Here is a 14,412-nt window from a genome sequence, read left to right as displayed (position 1 = left end):
AACAGAACTAGACTCTTGCGGAAGTTTCTAAATAGTCTTAAATGACCAAGTTGTTATTTTTTTTCTCCTCTCTTTTCTTCTTTTCTTTTTTTTATTATCTATTTGTATTTGTATGCCATTTAGTACGACTTCGCTAATCAACACCTTATGTCTTGTAACCCACATGTATTCTCCTATTAGTATATATATTAACTGTATAATATATCTCAAGTGAATTAATCGTGGAATTTATCTCGAGCATTTTAGGTCTTATAAATTGTGTGTGCGTGTGTGTGTGTGTGTGTGTGTGTGCGTGTGTGTGTGTGTGTGTGTGTGAGTGTGAGTGTGAGTGTGTATATTCCCCTTATGTTATGTAACTGATTTTGATTATGTGTAATTATCTACTTTATTTTATATATTATGTAACCGATGTTGACTATTTGTAATTTTATAATTATGTAACCGATCTTGACTATTTGTAATTTTCTACTATATTTTATGTAATTTCTAAGGTATCTTCTTTTGTGTTGTTTTGTAATCTAAATTTGTATCTTATGTAGGCCTATATTATTGAAACCTGGTTGAGTGGAAGAGAAGGCCTCATGGCCTTAACTCTGCCAGGCAAAATAAACCTACAACTACTACTACACTACAACATAATCACGGGACAATCGGAACTGAGTCGCTCCCCCCTAGCTTCATGATACAAACTAACATTCTTTAATTTAATTAATTATTAGTTGAAAATATTGTAAGAACGACACTAAAATATACTGAAAGGTATTGTAATTGCCAAACATCTGCGTCACTGTATTTTATATTCATGTAGCTATGTACTTTATTTAATATTTTGTTTTCGTGTGTGTACACCATGGGAGGGGGGTGCAGATACAGAAGGTAACAGCTACCGCTCTGGCTTTGGGCAAGCAGAGGGAGAAAGAAAAATGGTCTTTGCATCCTCTCAACTTGTATCAAATGCCGTTTAGTGATGCGATTTTGTGGCGATTATTTTAATTCTAATTGAGTGCTTATTTTATCATGATTTCGATGAATATTTCATGCAGATATGGCTTGTGTTAATATTTCGTTAAAATATGAGCTAGGATACGGCACACAAAATATTATGCAGAACAATATTTTCAAATGTTAATAATTTTAATTGTTACAAATTCCCTGATACTTTCAATACTACGAATATTAAATTACATACTAAGTAAAATTTCTCTTGAAGAGTAGGGCTATTTCTAGTCATTGCTTAACATCAGTTGCACATCTCTAGAAAAAAGTATTCTGACTAATCCACAAATGAAGGGCAAATATACAAAAGAAACTCTGTCCTTCAAATCGAATTTTAGGGTATCAACAAATAACGTACTAACTACTTAATTATGAATATTAATCTGTTTAGAATGTAGTAAAACTAAGTATTCAAATCAAATTGTCATTTAATTGTCGTTGTAGAAATATAATATAAAAGACTGGACAGAGTTGCTTTTGACTGAACAGATTGGACATTGTTGATATAGTGTATCACAGTGCTGGACATACTATACCGGTACTTTTTCATTGGAGACACAGGTCAAAATGTTATTGCAGTCATTTTATGTAGGCTAGTAGTTTTGAAACCAACTTGACCTAAGTCAAAGAAGATTTACAAAAAAGGAATAAACAAAATTTCATCTGAAGAAAACAATAAACTATACTGATCAAATGTTCCTTCATAGGCCTTTTTTAACGAGAAAACCACAATCGTCTCCTAAACATCACACATTGGATTTTCCTCTTCTTATGGGACATTAGAAACAGGATCGATGAAGAGTTTTTAAATGGTTGATAAAATGCCAACTTACTAGTGTTAATTATATAAGCACGTGTGGCTTACAGCTGTTTCGTTGTATACTGTACACCATCATCAGAGCCTACTAGGTCATGACGTCATCTTGATATCGCTGCCTGTTGTAAGGGTGTGTTTGTGTGTTGAAATGTGGAGTCAAATACTGGGTGTTCATTTCAAAGTGTGTCATGATGCCACTGTTGATGAGTCAGCGATTTGAAGCGAGTTTCAGCTTTTGTGTCAGAGAAGTTGCCTATTAATCAAGGCGTTCAATCTGAACTTGAGAACGTGTACGGTATAACTTGAACGTCGTAGCAACAGATGGTGTCCACACCTGTGGAGTAACGGTCAGCGCGTCTGGCCGCGAAACCAGATGGCCCGGGTTGGAATCCCGGTCGGGACAAGTTACCTGGTTGAGGTTTTTCCGGGTTTTTCCCTCAACCCAATACGAGCAAATGCTGGGTAACTTTCGGTGTTGGACCCCGGACTCATTTCACCGGTATTATCACCTTCATTTCATTCAGACGCTAAATAACCTAGATGTTGATACAGCGTCGTAAAATAACTCAATAAAAAAAAAGCAACAGATGGCAGTCTCTATGTGCTACCATAACCTCTTTCGAACTGTGTTTTGCGCGGCCAAGTCGTACGCAGGGTATTTGTTATCATCGGTTGCGTACGGCAACATTCCACAATACAAATCAAATGCTCCGTGTCCATGTTGACCGTCGAAGTTAATGTCAACAAATACGTAAGTAATCGTCTTAACCCTCTCCCCATATCCCGACAGTAAGAAAAACTCACCTCAGTACATGTTTCGAAGCAGTTCACACTCCTGCCACTACAGGCATTACCGTATGTATCGGTAAGTAGGCCTACTCTTCTGAATGAACGCCGTACTTGCTAGGCAACTTCTCTGGCAGATAAGCAATACACCTCTGCGGAAGTGTAGGAAGATTGAATTCTCTAGGCTCATCGACTAGCCACGTGCCAGCATTAAGTGAGCCATGACACACTTTGAACTGAACACCCAGTAGTGAGTGTGTTCTGAAATTGATCTGTGTGTTGAGAATTTGATTAGGGTATGTTTTAATGTTACTGTATATTTTATATTGTTCTAGTGTGTTGAGTTTTAGGTTTTTGGGTTGTATGTGTAGGATTTCCATGTCGGTATTTATGTTATTGTATGTATGGTTTTGTAATTAAGTGTTAAAAGTAGTGTACGCAAGATTCAAGATGGAAGAGTTTTATTCCACTGCAGATCTATTTCGTTGTGTCAATTCTCACCGAAGCATTTGACTAGATTTTACCTCACATCTTCTGTTGTCTCTCAACTTTTATGTTCAACAGGTGCACCATACTGTACATTCTAATTTCATTAACTTCTCTTCCATTCAAATGCTCACCTTCGTTTCTGGTCTCTTTATTAGCATCCCTACATTCACAGTGCAATCAGATTCCATGGCAATTGAAGGATGTAACTGTACATCTCACTTGACGATATATTGTGTCACAGGAAGAACAATATTGCTTGCGTACATCTGAAGTACGGTAGTGTAATATGTTACTAGTCAGCGATGTATGCAATGAAGGGAGAAAGGAACTGGCCACCCTACCCAGTTATCTCTTGGCTTAGTTGCCTCATGAGTGATGCTTTATTGATAAAATTTATGAAGTTCAAACCTATTTTCGGACAGTTAACTAAACTACAATTTACTTGAATATTTTAAACATACCATCTCATCATAATGCATGAGTCAGCTCTAATGGAGCACATGCAATACATTTTGGAATCTTGGTTTTCTTGGCAATCCAGCTGCGATTTGCTGAAAGTGACAGAATGGTGGTTGACTGTATTCAGTTTGTGGACATAGTTGCTTTTGAAAAAAAAAAAACTCAATATTTTTACATTGTGTTATGCACGAGAAATACATTTTTTTTATCGTATGAGTGTACTGAAACGTGCAGATGATCCTTCTAATGGGAAAACAAAGTTATACTCAATTTTTTTTTATTTTGTGGACAAAATCTCTTTTGAAAGTTTGCTCCTCGATTCGTGGTGAGTTCAATCTGATCCCAAGCAGCAAATCTTACACTGGTTCAAAGCATTTAAGTCTTCTGCTCTTGAATATAAAGACTTAAATTAGTTTCAACATTTGAACATGACAAGCGAACTCATCAATCAGATAAAATATCTTTATAATATATGTCGAAAATTCTCTCTTACTATTAATGTTTGCGTCAGAAAACCACAACACTAGAAGACACGACACGTTGAAACAAAACTGCTGTGATTTCGCAATGATGTTCAGCCATGGGAAGTGGGGGGGGGGGGGTTGGCTAGCTCCGATGTTCCAGAGTTGTAACATATAGGCCTATATTTGGTTTGGTAGCTTGGGACTTAAATGAAAGTATATTGTAACTTAACGAAAAGGCTCCTCCTCTCGTTTACTGTTTGGTATTATGAGTAATATTGAAATAGGCTACTGTAGAGAAATGTATTTGCTAATTATTTGAAGCTGGTATTATAATTTTTAGCTTCTGTACTTGTATAAAGTCGTACGTGAATTCTGCAAGGGTCTGCGTTGTATTGGTTATCGTTATTCTCTTTATTAGTTCTGATCATTTTCACTTAGTTCTTTTTCACTTAGTTCTTATTCACTTAATTATTATATCACTGTTGTATATTATATTTATATCTCTTTGTATTTATTATTCAATTGCATTTAATTATTTAGTAACATAACCAGCCTTGATTTATCTTATCATTTCTACTGCGCCATATTGATCAAATACCCATTCACCTTTAACCCTTTCCGCTCGAATGAGTCCATTTGGGATCACTAACATTTCTGTAGTCTCTGACCTATTTGATTTGCATGATGATTCCATGTGGTGTTATCAGAAGTAGTTCGTTCTTTATCGATAGAGTGTAGCACCCGCCAGTTCCTTGGCCAGCTGTTATTAGGAAGAGGATTGCTTTGTTTATTTGTTCCTCCACGGTGTCTCCTGAGGCTTGCCAACCATCCTGTATTTCCTGAGACAGTCCCGATTTCGACCATTGCGTCCCGTGTCCCGAAATAATTTACACACGCATCAAAATGTACCGATTTCATGGCATATTAGACCTTTACAGCTGATTTTCATTCCTATCATATTGTTGGATTGGAAGACATTTCCACAGTCTCATACAGACATGCTTCCAATATGTGACGAAATTGAGAAATGACTCTAGTACGCATGTTCAAGGCAGAAATTTAACAGAATAATGGGTGCAATGATCATAATACACAAGTAAGGGAGGTTTGATCACAGGATACTTACTGAATCATCTATCATGTGTGCTCATCTTATGCACATTGTATTACAAACTCTTTGGTTCTACTTGATGGCTCATTCATTGATTTCGGAGAAAAAGTGGAAAAGAAAAAAAAAATTACACAACCACTATAGATATCAACGCGGACAACACACAAAGATTTGTAAAATACCGTAGCCCCTCAGGTGTGATAAGATCCAATAGCTCTGGTGATAAATCACGTAAACGTCTCTGGTTTTCCCGATAAGAGTGGCTAAAAACTTTTGTATAGGTAGGTTTATGTTAGTTCAGTTTATGTTAAGTTTATATGAGAAATTACAATATAATGGATTCCTAGTTTCCTACGAGTTAACATTTCTTTTATAAAGACTTTATACTGTTTTTGAACTTGTGCTATGGTGATTTTGGTAAGATTTGTAATTTTTTTTTACATATGAATCGAGGTGATTTTGTATATATATATATATATATATATATATATATATATATATATATATATATATATTATATATATATATATGTATATGGCGCCCGGGTAGCAGCTGGGTAGGGACTAGAAGGTCCGGGGTTCGATTCCAGGTGGTGACAGGATTTTTTCTCGTTGCCAAACTTTCAGAACGGCCCCGAGGTTCACTCAGCCTCCTATATAATTGAGTACCGGGTCTTTCCCGGGGGTAAAAGGCGGTCAGAACACACCACCTCATTCTAGTGCCAAGGTCATGGAAAGCATGGGGCTCTACCTCCATGCCCACCAAGTGCCTTCATGGCATGTAACGGGGATACCTAAAACCTATATCAGCGTTGTCAGAGCCTAAACTGAGCGGAGCGCTCCACTATAACTCGTTGCGTGCTCCGGTACTTCCACAGACATAAGCAAGTTCACGCTCCGACTGGATGTCTCTAGCTCCACAACCGGGTTCTGAGCTCACAACTCTGACACTACTGACCTATATATATATATATATACCGTATATATATATATATTCCGACTGGATGTCTCTAGCTCCACAACCGGGTTCTGAGCTCACAACTCTGACACTACTGACCTATATATATATATATATATATATATACTGTTGAATATATGTAGATTGATGGGTAGAAATATATAATTAGTGCAATAAAATTGTCAGTAACATTTATGTCGCTAATTTTTACAAAAACAAATTCAGGTCAGAATGGCTTAACACCTGATGACGTAGACGTAACCGAATATGCTTTGAAACGTGGTAGTGATTCAATATGTTATTACTCCGTGGAATAATGAGACATCATTGGATCATCTTCGTCTCATTCAAAGAGCCTGTAAATTAGAACTAGTATGAAAACCCTTCAGTCTCTGCAAAGACGTTCTAGGATCGTTGTTTACAGCTGACGAAAAGCTGTAGAATATAGACAAATTCAACATTTCATTTTATTAAAAAAATTACGCGAGTACTTATTTGGTGAAAAAATGTTTTCAAGTACTAATTTCGTAACTAGAAGGCTATTTTGTTGCTATCATTACATTTCGCTGTAAAATACCATTTCTTTTCTAGATTACGTTCGTGAGTTTAGAGTTTCTTGCGAATACAATTACGTTCTCGAACATTTCGCGTATTTCGTTAATCAAAAAAAAAAAAAATAGATAAATAAAAAAGAAAAGAAAGAAGTCACACCCCTGCCTAGGCTTATAGTCTATACATTCCGAGCCATCGGCGTGGCTCAGTCGGTTAAGGTGCTTGCCTGCCGGTCTGAAATTGCGTTCGGGCGCGGGTTCGATCCCCGCTTGGGCTGATTATTTGGTTGGGTTTTTTCCGGGGTTTTCCCCAACTGTAATGTGAATGCAAGGTAATCTATGACGAATCCTCGGCCTCATCTCCCCAAATAGCTTATCACCTTGCTATCACCAATCTCATCGACGCTAAATAACCTAGTAGTTGATACAGCGTCGTTAAATAACCAACTAAAGTAAATAAATATACATTCCGTATTCCAAAACTGCAGTTGTGCAGTGTATTTAATTTAATTTCAATAATGCAAAATATATATTAATTTATCCGAATTATTTAAACTCTCAAGAAAATTTGTCAGGAGCTGCCAATGCAAGATCTGTACTCGATAAGAATTTTGAAACTGCATTTACAAGATCAAAATCGTTATCAAGAGCATCACGCCGCGTCAGACCTATTGTATGCTGACGTCGAGCACGGCCGTATTTCATACAATGCAGTAATATTTGTTCTACCAAAATTAGAACATGGCACATGTCACACTCGGGTGGATGTTCACCACTTAAAAGATAGCCATGTGTGAAACGGCAGTGGCTAATTACTAATTTCTGAACTATTCTACAGTATTATATGCCAATTCTAAAATACATAGTATGAAATATTAAAAATTCAATATTAAACTTAATTTTTGTTTAATTCACTATGTCACATTTGTTAATAATAATGTTTAAGTTTATGGCACAATGCCCATTGTGGGGTCTGTCATTGAACTATTGACAGAAAAGGACACACCTAAAATCTCCTGAGAATTGGCCCGAATTGTACCAAACCTTGAAATGTGATAAAATGATTCGGAAATACCGGTAAATAAGAATAATTTATTTGAATAATTTCTATTGAGTACCGCATCTTCACTTGTTCAGTTTGGAAGTTACTAATTAAGTCAGTCATAGCAATGATTTATTCACAAGTCTCCAAGTATCGATCAAATTCCAGCACAATTAAGACAAAATGGTGGAAGCGCATTATCTAGCGAAATTTATAAACTTGTACTTGGTATTTGGGAAAAGGAAATTGTACCAGAACAATGGAAGGAGCCCATAATTATTACCTATCTTTAAAAAGGGGGAAGAAACTGCAGCAACTTTCGAGGAATATCACTTTTGTTGACGTCGTACAAAATTCTGTCTAATATTCTTTTCAGAAGATTAATTCCATATGTAGATGAAATTATTGGGTATCATCAGTGTGGCTTAGGCGCAATAGACTATTGATCAGATTTTGTGTATTCGACAGACATTGGAGAAAAATGGGAATATAAGGATACAGTACATCACTTATTCGTGAGATTTAAAAGAGGCATATGACTCGGTTAGTTGAGAAATTTTATTTAATATTTATATTGAATTTGGTATTCCCAAGAAACTAGTTTAAGTAAAATGTGTCTCAGCGAAACGAACAGCAGAGTCCGTATAGGCCAGTGTCTGTCGGATGTTTTTCCAATTCACTGTGGGCTAAATCAAGGAGATGCACTATAACCTTTACTTTTTAACTTTCTTCTTGATTATACCATTAGGAATGTGCAGCATAACAGAGAGAGTTTGGAATTGAACGAGATACATCAACTGCTTGTCTATGCAGATGATGTGAATATGTTAGAAGAAAATTCACAAAAGAATAGAGAAAAAACGGGAATTTTACTTCAAGCAAGTAAAGAGAGAAGTTTGGAAATAAATTCCGAAAAGACAAAGTACATGATTATGTTTCGTGACCAGAACATAGTACGAAATGGAAATATAAAAATTGGAAATTTATTCTTTGTAAAGGTGGAAAAATTCAAATATCTTGAAGCAAGAGTAACAGATATAAATGACACTCAGGACGAAATTAAACGCAGAAAAAATATGGGAAAAGCCTATTATTATTCGGCTGAAAAGATTTTGTCATTCAGTCTGCTCTAAAAAAAACCTGAAAGTTACAATTTATAAAACAGTTAAAATATCGGCTCTTCTGTATGGTTGTGAAACTTTGACTCTCGCTTGAGAGAAGAACAGAGATTAAGGATCTTTGGGAATAAGGTGTTTAGGAAAATATTTTGGGCTAAGAGAGCTGAAGTTACAGGCGAATGGAGAGTTACACAACGCAGAAGTATACGCATGTATTGTTCACTTGACATAATTAGGAACATAAAATCCAGACATTTGAGATGTAGGGCATGCAGCACATATAGGCAAATCCAGAAATACATATAGGCTACAGTGTTAGTTTGGAGGCCGGTGAAAAAAAGATTTTTAGAGAGGCCGAGAAGTAGATGGGAGGATATTAAAATGGGTATGAGGGAGGTGGGATATGGTAGAGACTGCTCAGGCTAGGGATCGATGGTGGGCTTATCTGAGGGCGGAAATGAATGTCTGGGTTTCTCTATAAACCGTAAGTAAGAAAGTATGATCTATTTATATGTGGGCGATATTGGCGCTCCTTTTGTGAATATTACAGTACATTGCACTATAATGTTGTGTTTGTCGGCCATTTTGTAAGACATAAAGTAATTATATACATATAAAAAATATTCATAAGTAATACTACAACTGACTAGTTCACACTAGTCGTGTAATATTCAATGAGGTGGGCGAGACCTCATTCATATAAATATTTTATATATATAAACTGTTAGCAGTTTTCATTAAACTGATGTTGAATATGGCCACAAAGTCATTTAATATGCGCTCCTGCATATACTCGTATATGACGTGTATCATCTCAAATGCAGGCAGTAAGGCCGTAAAAAGCATTACGAGAGGGGTTCAGCCGGCGCCGTGGATCGTGTCCCGGCATAGCTCAGTTGGAAAGAGCGCTCAGCGCGCAGAGCTGAGAGGTCCTGGGTTCGATTCCCGGTGCCGGTACGAATTTTTCTCGTATTTATAAGTAATAAAGTAATGAATTGGAACATAGTATGAAATAAATAGTTGATGCAAAGCTTTTGCATTTTGCATAATTTGTTAGAGAACGGGATGGTATTAATTTCATGTGTTGAATGCCAAATAATACGGAATGCATATACTTGGAGGAAAGAAATATATGCAATGTAGATAACCTACATAGTATTGACCAAGTAACACACGAATGATAATACATTCGAGAATTGCTTACAAACTATTTCATGAGGGAAGGTGTCTCGATACCATCTCACTTCAGCTATATACAGAGGGTGCCAAAAAAATGTATACACTCTTTCAATGACTACAAACTTAAGAATTATTATGATACAGAAAAGTTCCAAAATTAAAAATAATGTGAACCAATGTAGAAACCAGTCATTTATTGAAAGTGTTCAAATTGTTGGCCACTGTGGTCCAGGCACAGCTGATAATGCTGACTGATGGAATCCAAAATGTTCCTAATGATTTCGATTGGTATTTGGGCACATTCTCTTTCAATGACTGCTCTCAACTCATCGATTGTAGCTGGTTTTGTGCTATAAACGTGTGCTTGACATGTCCCCACAGAAAAAAATCCATCGGAGTCAAATCCGATAAGCGAGGGGAGTACTCGGTACTACCTCTTTGACCTATCCATCTGTTCTGTAGGTGGCCATTAAGATAGGCCCTCACGTGGCATGGTAATGGGGAGGTGCTCCAGCCTGCTGGAAGTACTATTCTTCATTCCTAAACATCTATTCGATGCATGGCATGGCAGATTCCTTTAGCAAGTTGAGGTAAATTGCACCAGTCATGGTACCATCAAAAAAAGAAAGGTGCAATTAAACCAAATGCTGACAAACCACACCACACTGTAACTCCTGGTAAGTTCACATGGTGTTCCACTGTCACATGAGAATTGTTAGATGCCCAGTAGGTGCAATTGTGACGATCAATTGAGCCATTTAACTTAAACGTGGCCTCATCACTCCAAACAATCTTGTACAGAAATTGATTGTCCTACGCACATTTTGCTTGGTACCACTCACAAAATTCAATTCTCCGGTCATGATCGTCTTCATTGAAAGCGTGGACTAATCTAGGAATAAAACTTTTCCATTGAGCATGCTTCAAAACGCCATGGACCTCGATTTTGAAAGTCCTGTCTCACGAGCTGCTTGCTAAACAGGTTTTCTAGGAGATTGCTGAAACCTTTCGATGACTTCTCTTCTCTTGTGGGGCTGATGGATTTTTTTTTGGTTATTTATCGACGCTGTATCAACTACTATGTTATTTAGCGTCGATGAAATTGGTGATAGCGAGATGATATTTGGCGAGATGAGACCGAGGATTCGCCATAGATTACCTGGCATTCACCCTACGGTAGGGGAAAACCTCGGGAAAAACCCAACCAGGTAATCAGCCCAAGCGGGGATCGAACCCGCGCCCGAACGCAACTTCAGACCGGCAGGCAAGCGCCTTAACCGACTGAGTCATGCCGGTGGCTTGGTGGATGTTCGTAGTCTTCCGGGATTGTTCTTATGGATATTCTGAACAGTTCCTTCATCTTCAAACTTATCTCGCAAACAAGCAATTGTGAGTCACGTTGGTTAATCTCGTTGAAACTCCATTCTAAACCGTCTTTGCACTTCACTTATCTTCAGTCTTCCAGTAGCAATTTAGAATGAATTTCCTTTCCTCAAAGTTTACTCTGACTTCAGCCATTATTTTAAGCAGTCACACTTGAAAAAAAAAAAAAAGTGAGCTAGTTATGAGCTATTAAACAGTGTATACATTTTTTGCCACCCTCTGTATTTTAATACGTACAGTACGAAACTTATGACTTCATGCATATTTTCGACTGTTATAAATATTCAAATTAAATTTCTTAATAATTTACTATTTCAATCCTTACACAATATATATAGTATATTAATACACTTATCATCAAAAAAATCTTATGCACATGTTTAGAAAACTATCCGAAGACAGGTTTGATCATTATAAATGAGACCAATAAAGCATCAATGAGGCAACTAAGCCAGGAGATAATGGTAAATATCATTTTATTATATTGGGTTATTTTACGACGCTGTATCAACATCTCAGGTTATTTAGCGTCTGATTGAAATGAAGGTGATAATGCCGGTGAAATGAGTCCGGAGTCCAGCACCGAAAGTTACCCAGCATTTGTTCGTATTGGGTTGAGGGAAAACCCCAGAAGAAACCTCAACCAGGTGACTTGCCCCGACCGGAATTAGAACCCAGGCCACCTGGTTTCTCGGCCAGACGCGCTGACAGTTACTCCACAGGTGTGGACGATAATGGTGAAGGGTGGTCATTTCCTTTACGCCTCTATTACATCACTGACCTACCTATTCAGTGAAGGCGGGGAATAACCAAGAGAATGGTTTCTCGCCTGTGAAGAATTGTACGTATTTTTACACTTTCGAAGTAAAAAGGAATAACCTCCCGCAAAAATTACAGTTCCATGGCTTCTATCACGTGTAAACGAGCATGATTTTTAATTAACCAGACTGAATGTAGGTTTCCCAATATAAAATTGGCACATAAATGACTTCTCACCTGTGTAAGTCCTACGATGAAAATTCAGAATTCCCGAAACCGAAAACTGATATAGATTACATGGTTTATCGATAAGGTGTGACGTTCTCGCCTTTAACAGTTAATGCTGGATTGCGAAAATTACATTCGACGTATATCCAAATTGAGTGGCCTATGTGTACAAGTGCATGTCGTTTCAAATTACTCGATTCCGAAAAATTTTTTCCCTCTACATCAGAACTCGTTGCCTCGTCCAGAGTGTACACGTCCATGCTTCTCGTAAGTACATTGTGAAAACTTACATGCCTAATAGATAGGATCTGAAAGACTTCACGCCTGAGTGAAGGACTGCGTGCTTTTTTAAACTACTGGATTGGGTAAATTTCTTTCCACATACATCGCAAGTGTATGGCTTCTCGCCGGTGTGTACAAGGCTATGCTTTTTTAAATTACTCGGTTTCGAAAATTTCCTTTTACATGTAATACAACTGAATGCCTTTTCCCTTGTGTGTACGAGAGCATGAGTTTTAAGACTACCAGATTGAGAAAATTTCTTTCCACATACATCACAACAGAATGGCTTTTCGCCTGTGTGTAGACGTTTATGAATCTTTACATGACTTGATTGTGAGAACTTCTTTCCACATGCATCACAACTGAATGGCTTCTCGCCTGTATGTACACGTACATGCTTTTTCAGATCACTTGTATCAACAAATTTCTTCCCACAAACATCACAATTAAATGACTTCTCCCCTGTATGTAGACGTCCATGCATTTTCTGTGAACTAGACTGCCAAAATTTCTTTCCACATTTATCACAACTAAATGTCTTCTCCCCATTGTGTAAGAATGCATGCTTCTTTAGATTACAAGTTTTCGAAAATTTCTTTCCACATACATCACAAACGAAGGGCTTCTCTCCTGTGTGTACACGTGAATGCTCTTTTAAACTATAAGAATATGAAAACTTCTTCCCACATATATCACAACAGAATGGCTTCTCGTCTGTATGTACAGGTGCATGGTGTCTCAAATTACTCTTTCCACATATATCATAACTAACCGGCTTCTCCCCTGTGTGTACAAGTGCATGTTTTTTGAGATGATCCAAATTTAAACAATCCTTTCCACAAACACGGCAAATGAACGATCTCTTGCGTCTCTTTAAAAGAGCAACACTTTTGAGCCTTGCCGAGTCGAAAAAAGACTTTCCATAAACATCAGATTCGTATGTCTTCTGGCTTGTCTGCAGACACACATCCTCTGCAATACTGTCACAGGAAGCTGGCACTCCAATGCTGAGAAGAAAATGTGCTCTTAGTTTGAGCAATAAAGACTAAAGCAGAAAAAAGAAGCAAAATCAACACTACATCCAACACAAATATATTACACTTAAGGCTGGTCCATAATAAATCGGGAACGAGAACGGGAAGCGGAAGACGTGAACGTCAATATTTTTGGTTCACAATAAACCGAAAAAAGAAAAAGATAATGCAATCCATGAGCTTCGAGCATTAAAGTAAACAGAGAGGGTGTTTGATACTATATCGGATGAACGTGACATCAAAATTACAGCACTGTCCGATCACCGAAACATACAATCTATTACGAATATAATGATAGCCTATCCTAAAATGTATAACTGACAAGAATTTGATAGATCCTAATTTAGCAACTCCCTTGTTTTACTGTGCATACTGCTAGCTTAATTTATAGAACAAAATAAAATATCCCAAAGATTTCTTCACGTACTAACCCGCCTGCAACCAAAAGGTTAAAAAACGAACAAGTTATACGCGTAAGTCTTGTTTTGTGTCAGGGTATGTATCATTGAAATATTAACATATAGCTTAAATAACTAACTTTTATGGTGCATTTTCAAGCTTACGTTATGAATGCTTTGAACTTACTCTGTGACAATTATTATTAACCAACTTAAATCATAATAGATGTTTACATCACAGGTATGGTTTAATATCCATTAAACAGAATTGTATTAAAAAGACACAATAGTCAGAATTAAAATTACTGACACGGCTTTATTACACTGCAGTGAGGTTATTAATATGCATCCAGTGTTCA

General features: G+C 37.1%; 1 protein-coding gene across 3 annotated transcripts in view; it reads right to left on the bottom strand.

Annotated features, from left to right (window-relative positions):
- Positions 1-6,564: 6,564 nt before the first annotated feature.
- The window catches only part of LOC138692992 (zinc finger protein OZF-like), a 97,290-nt gene continuing 89,442 nt past the window's right edge, over positions 6,565-14,412 (bottom strand). For 2 of the 3 annotated variants that reach the window (XM_069816469.1, XM_069816473.1), the window contains one exon: positions 6,565-13,628. In XM_069816469.1, the coding sequence (XP_069672570.1) occupies positions 12,626-13,628 (1,003 nt within the window). In that variant the 3' untranslated portion in view covers positions 6,565-12,625. Of the gene's footprint in view, positions 13,667-14,412 lie in introns of all 3 variants that reach the window. The other variant, XM_069816474.1, reaches the window with a different exon arrangement.

This window comes from Periplaneta americana, chromosome 17 (assembly GCF_040183065.1).
Source record: "Periplaneta americana isolate PAMFEO1 chromosome 17, P.americana_PAMFEO1_priV1, whole genome shotgun sequence".
Taxonomy (NCBI): Eukaryota; Metazoa; Arthropoda; class Insecta; order Blattodea; family Blattidae; genus Periplaneta; species Periplaneta americana.
The sequence above is the reverse complement of the archived record's forward strand: the minus strand, read 5'-3'. Positions and strand labels throughout refer to the sequence as shown.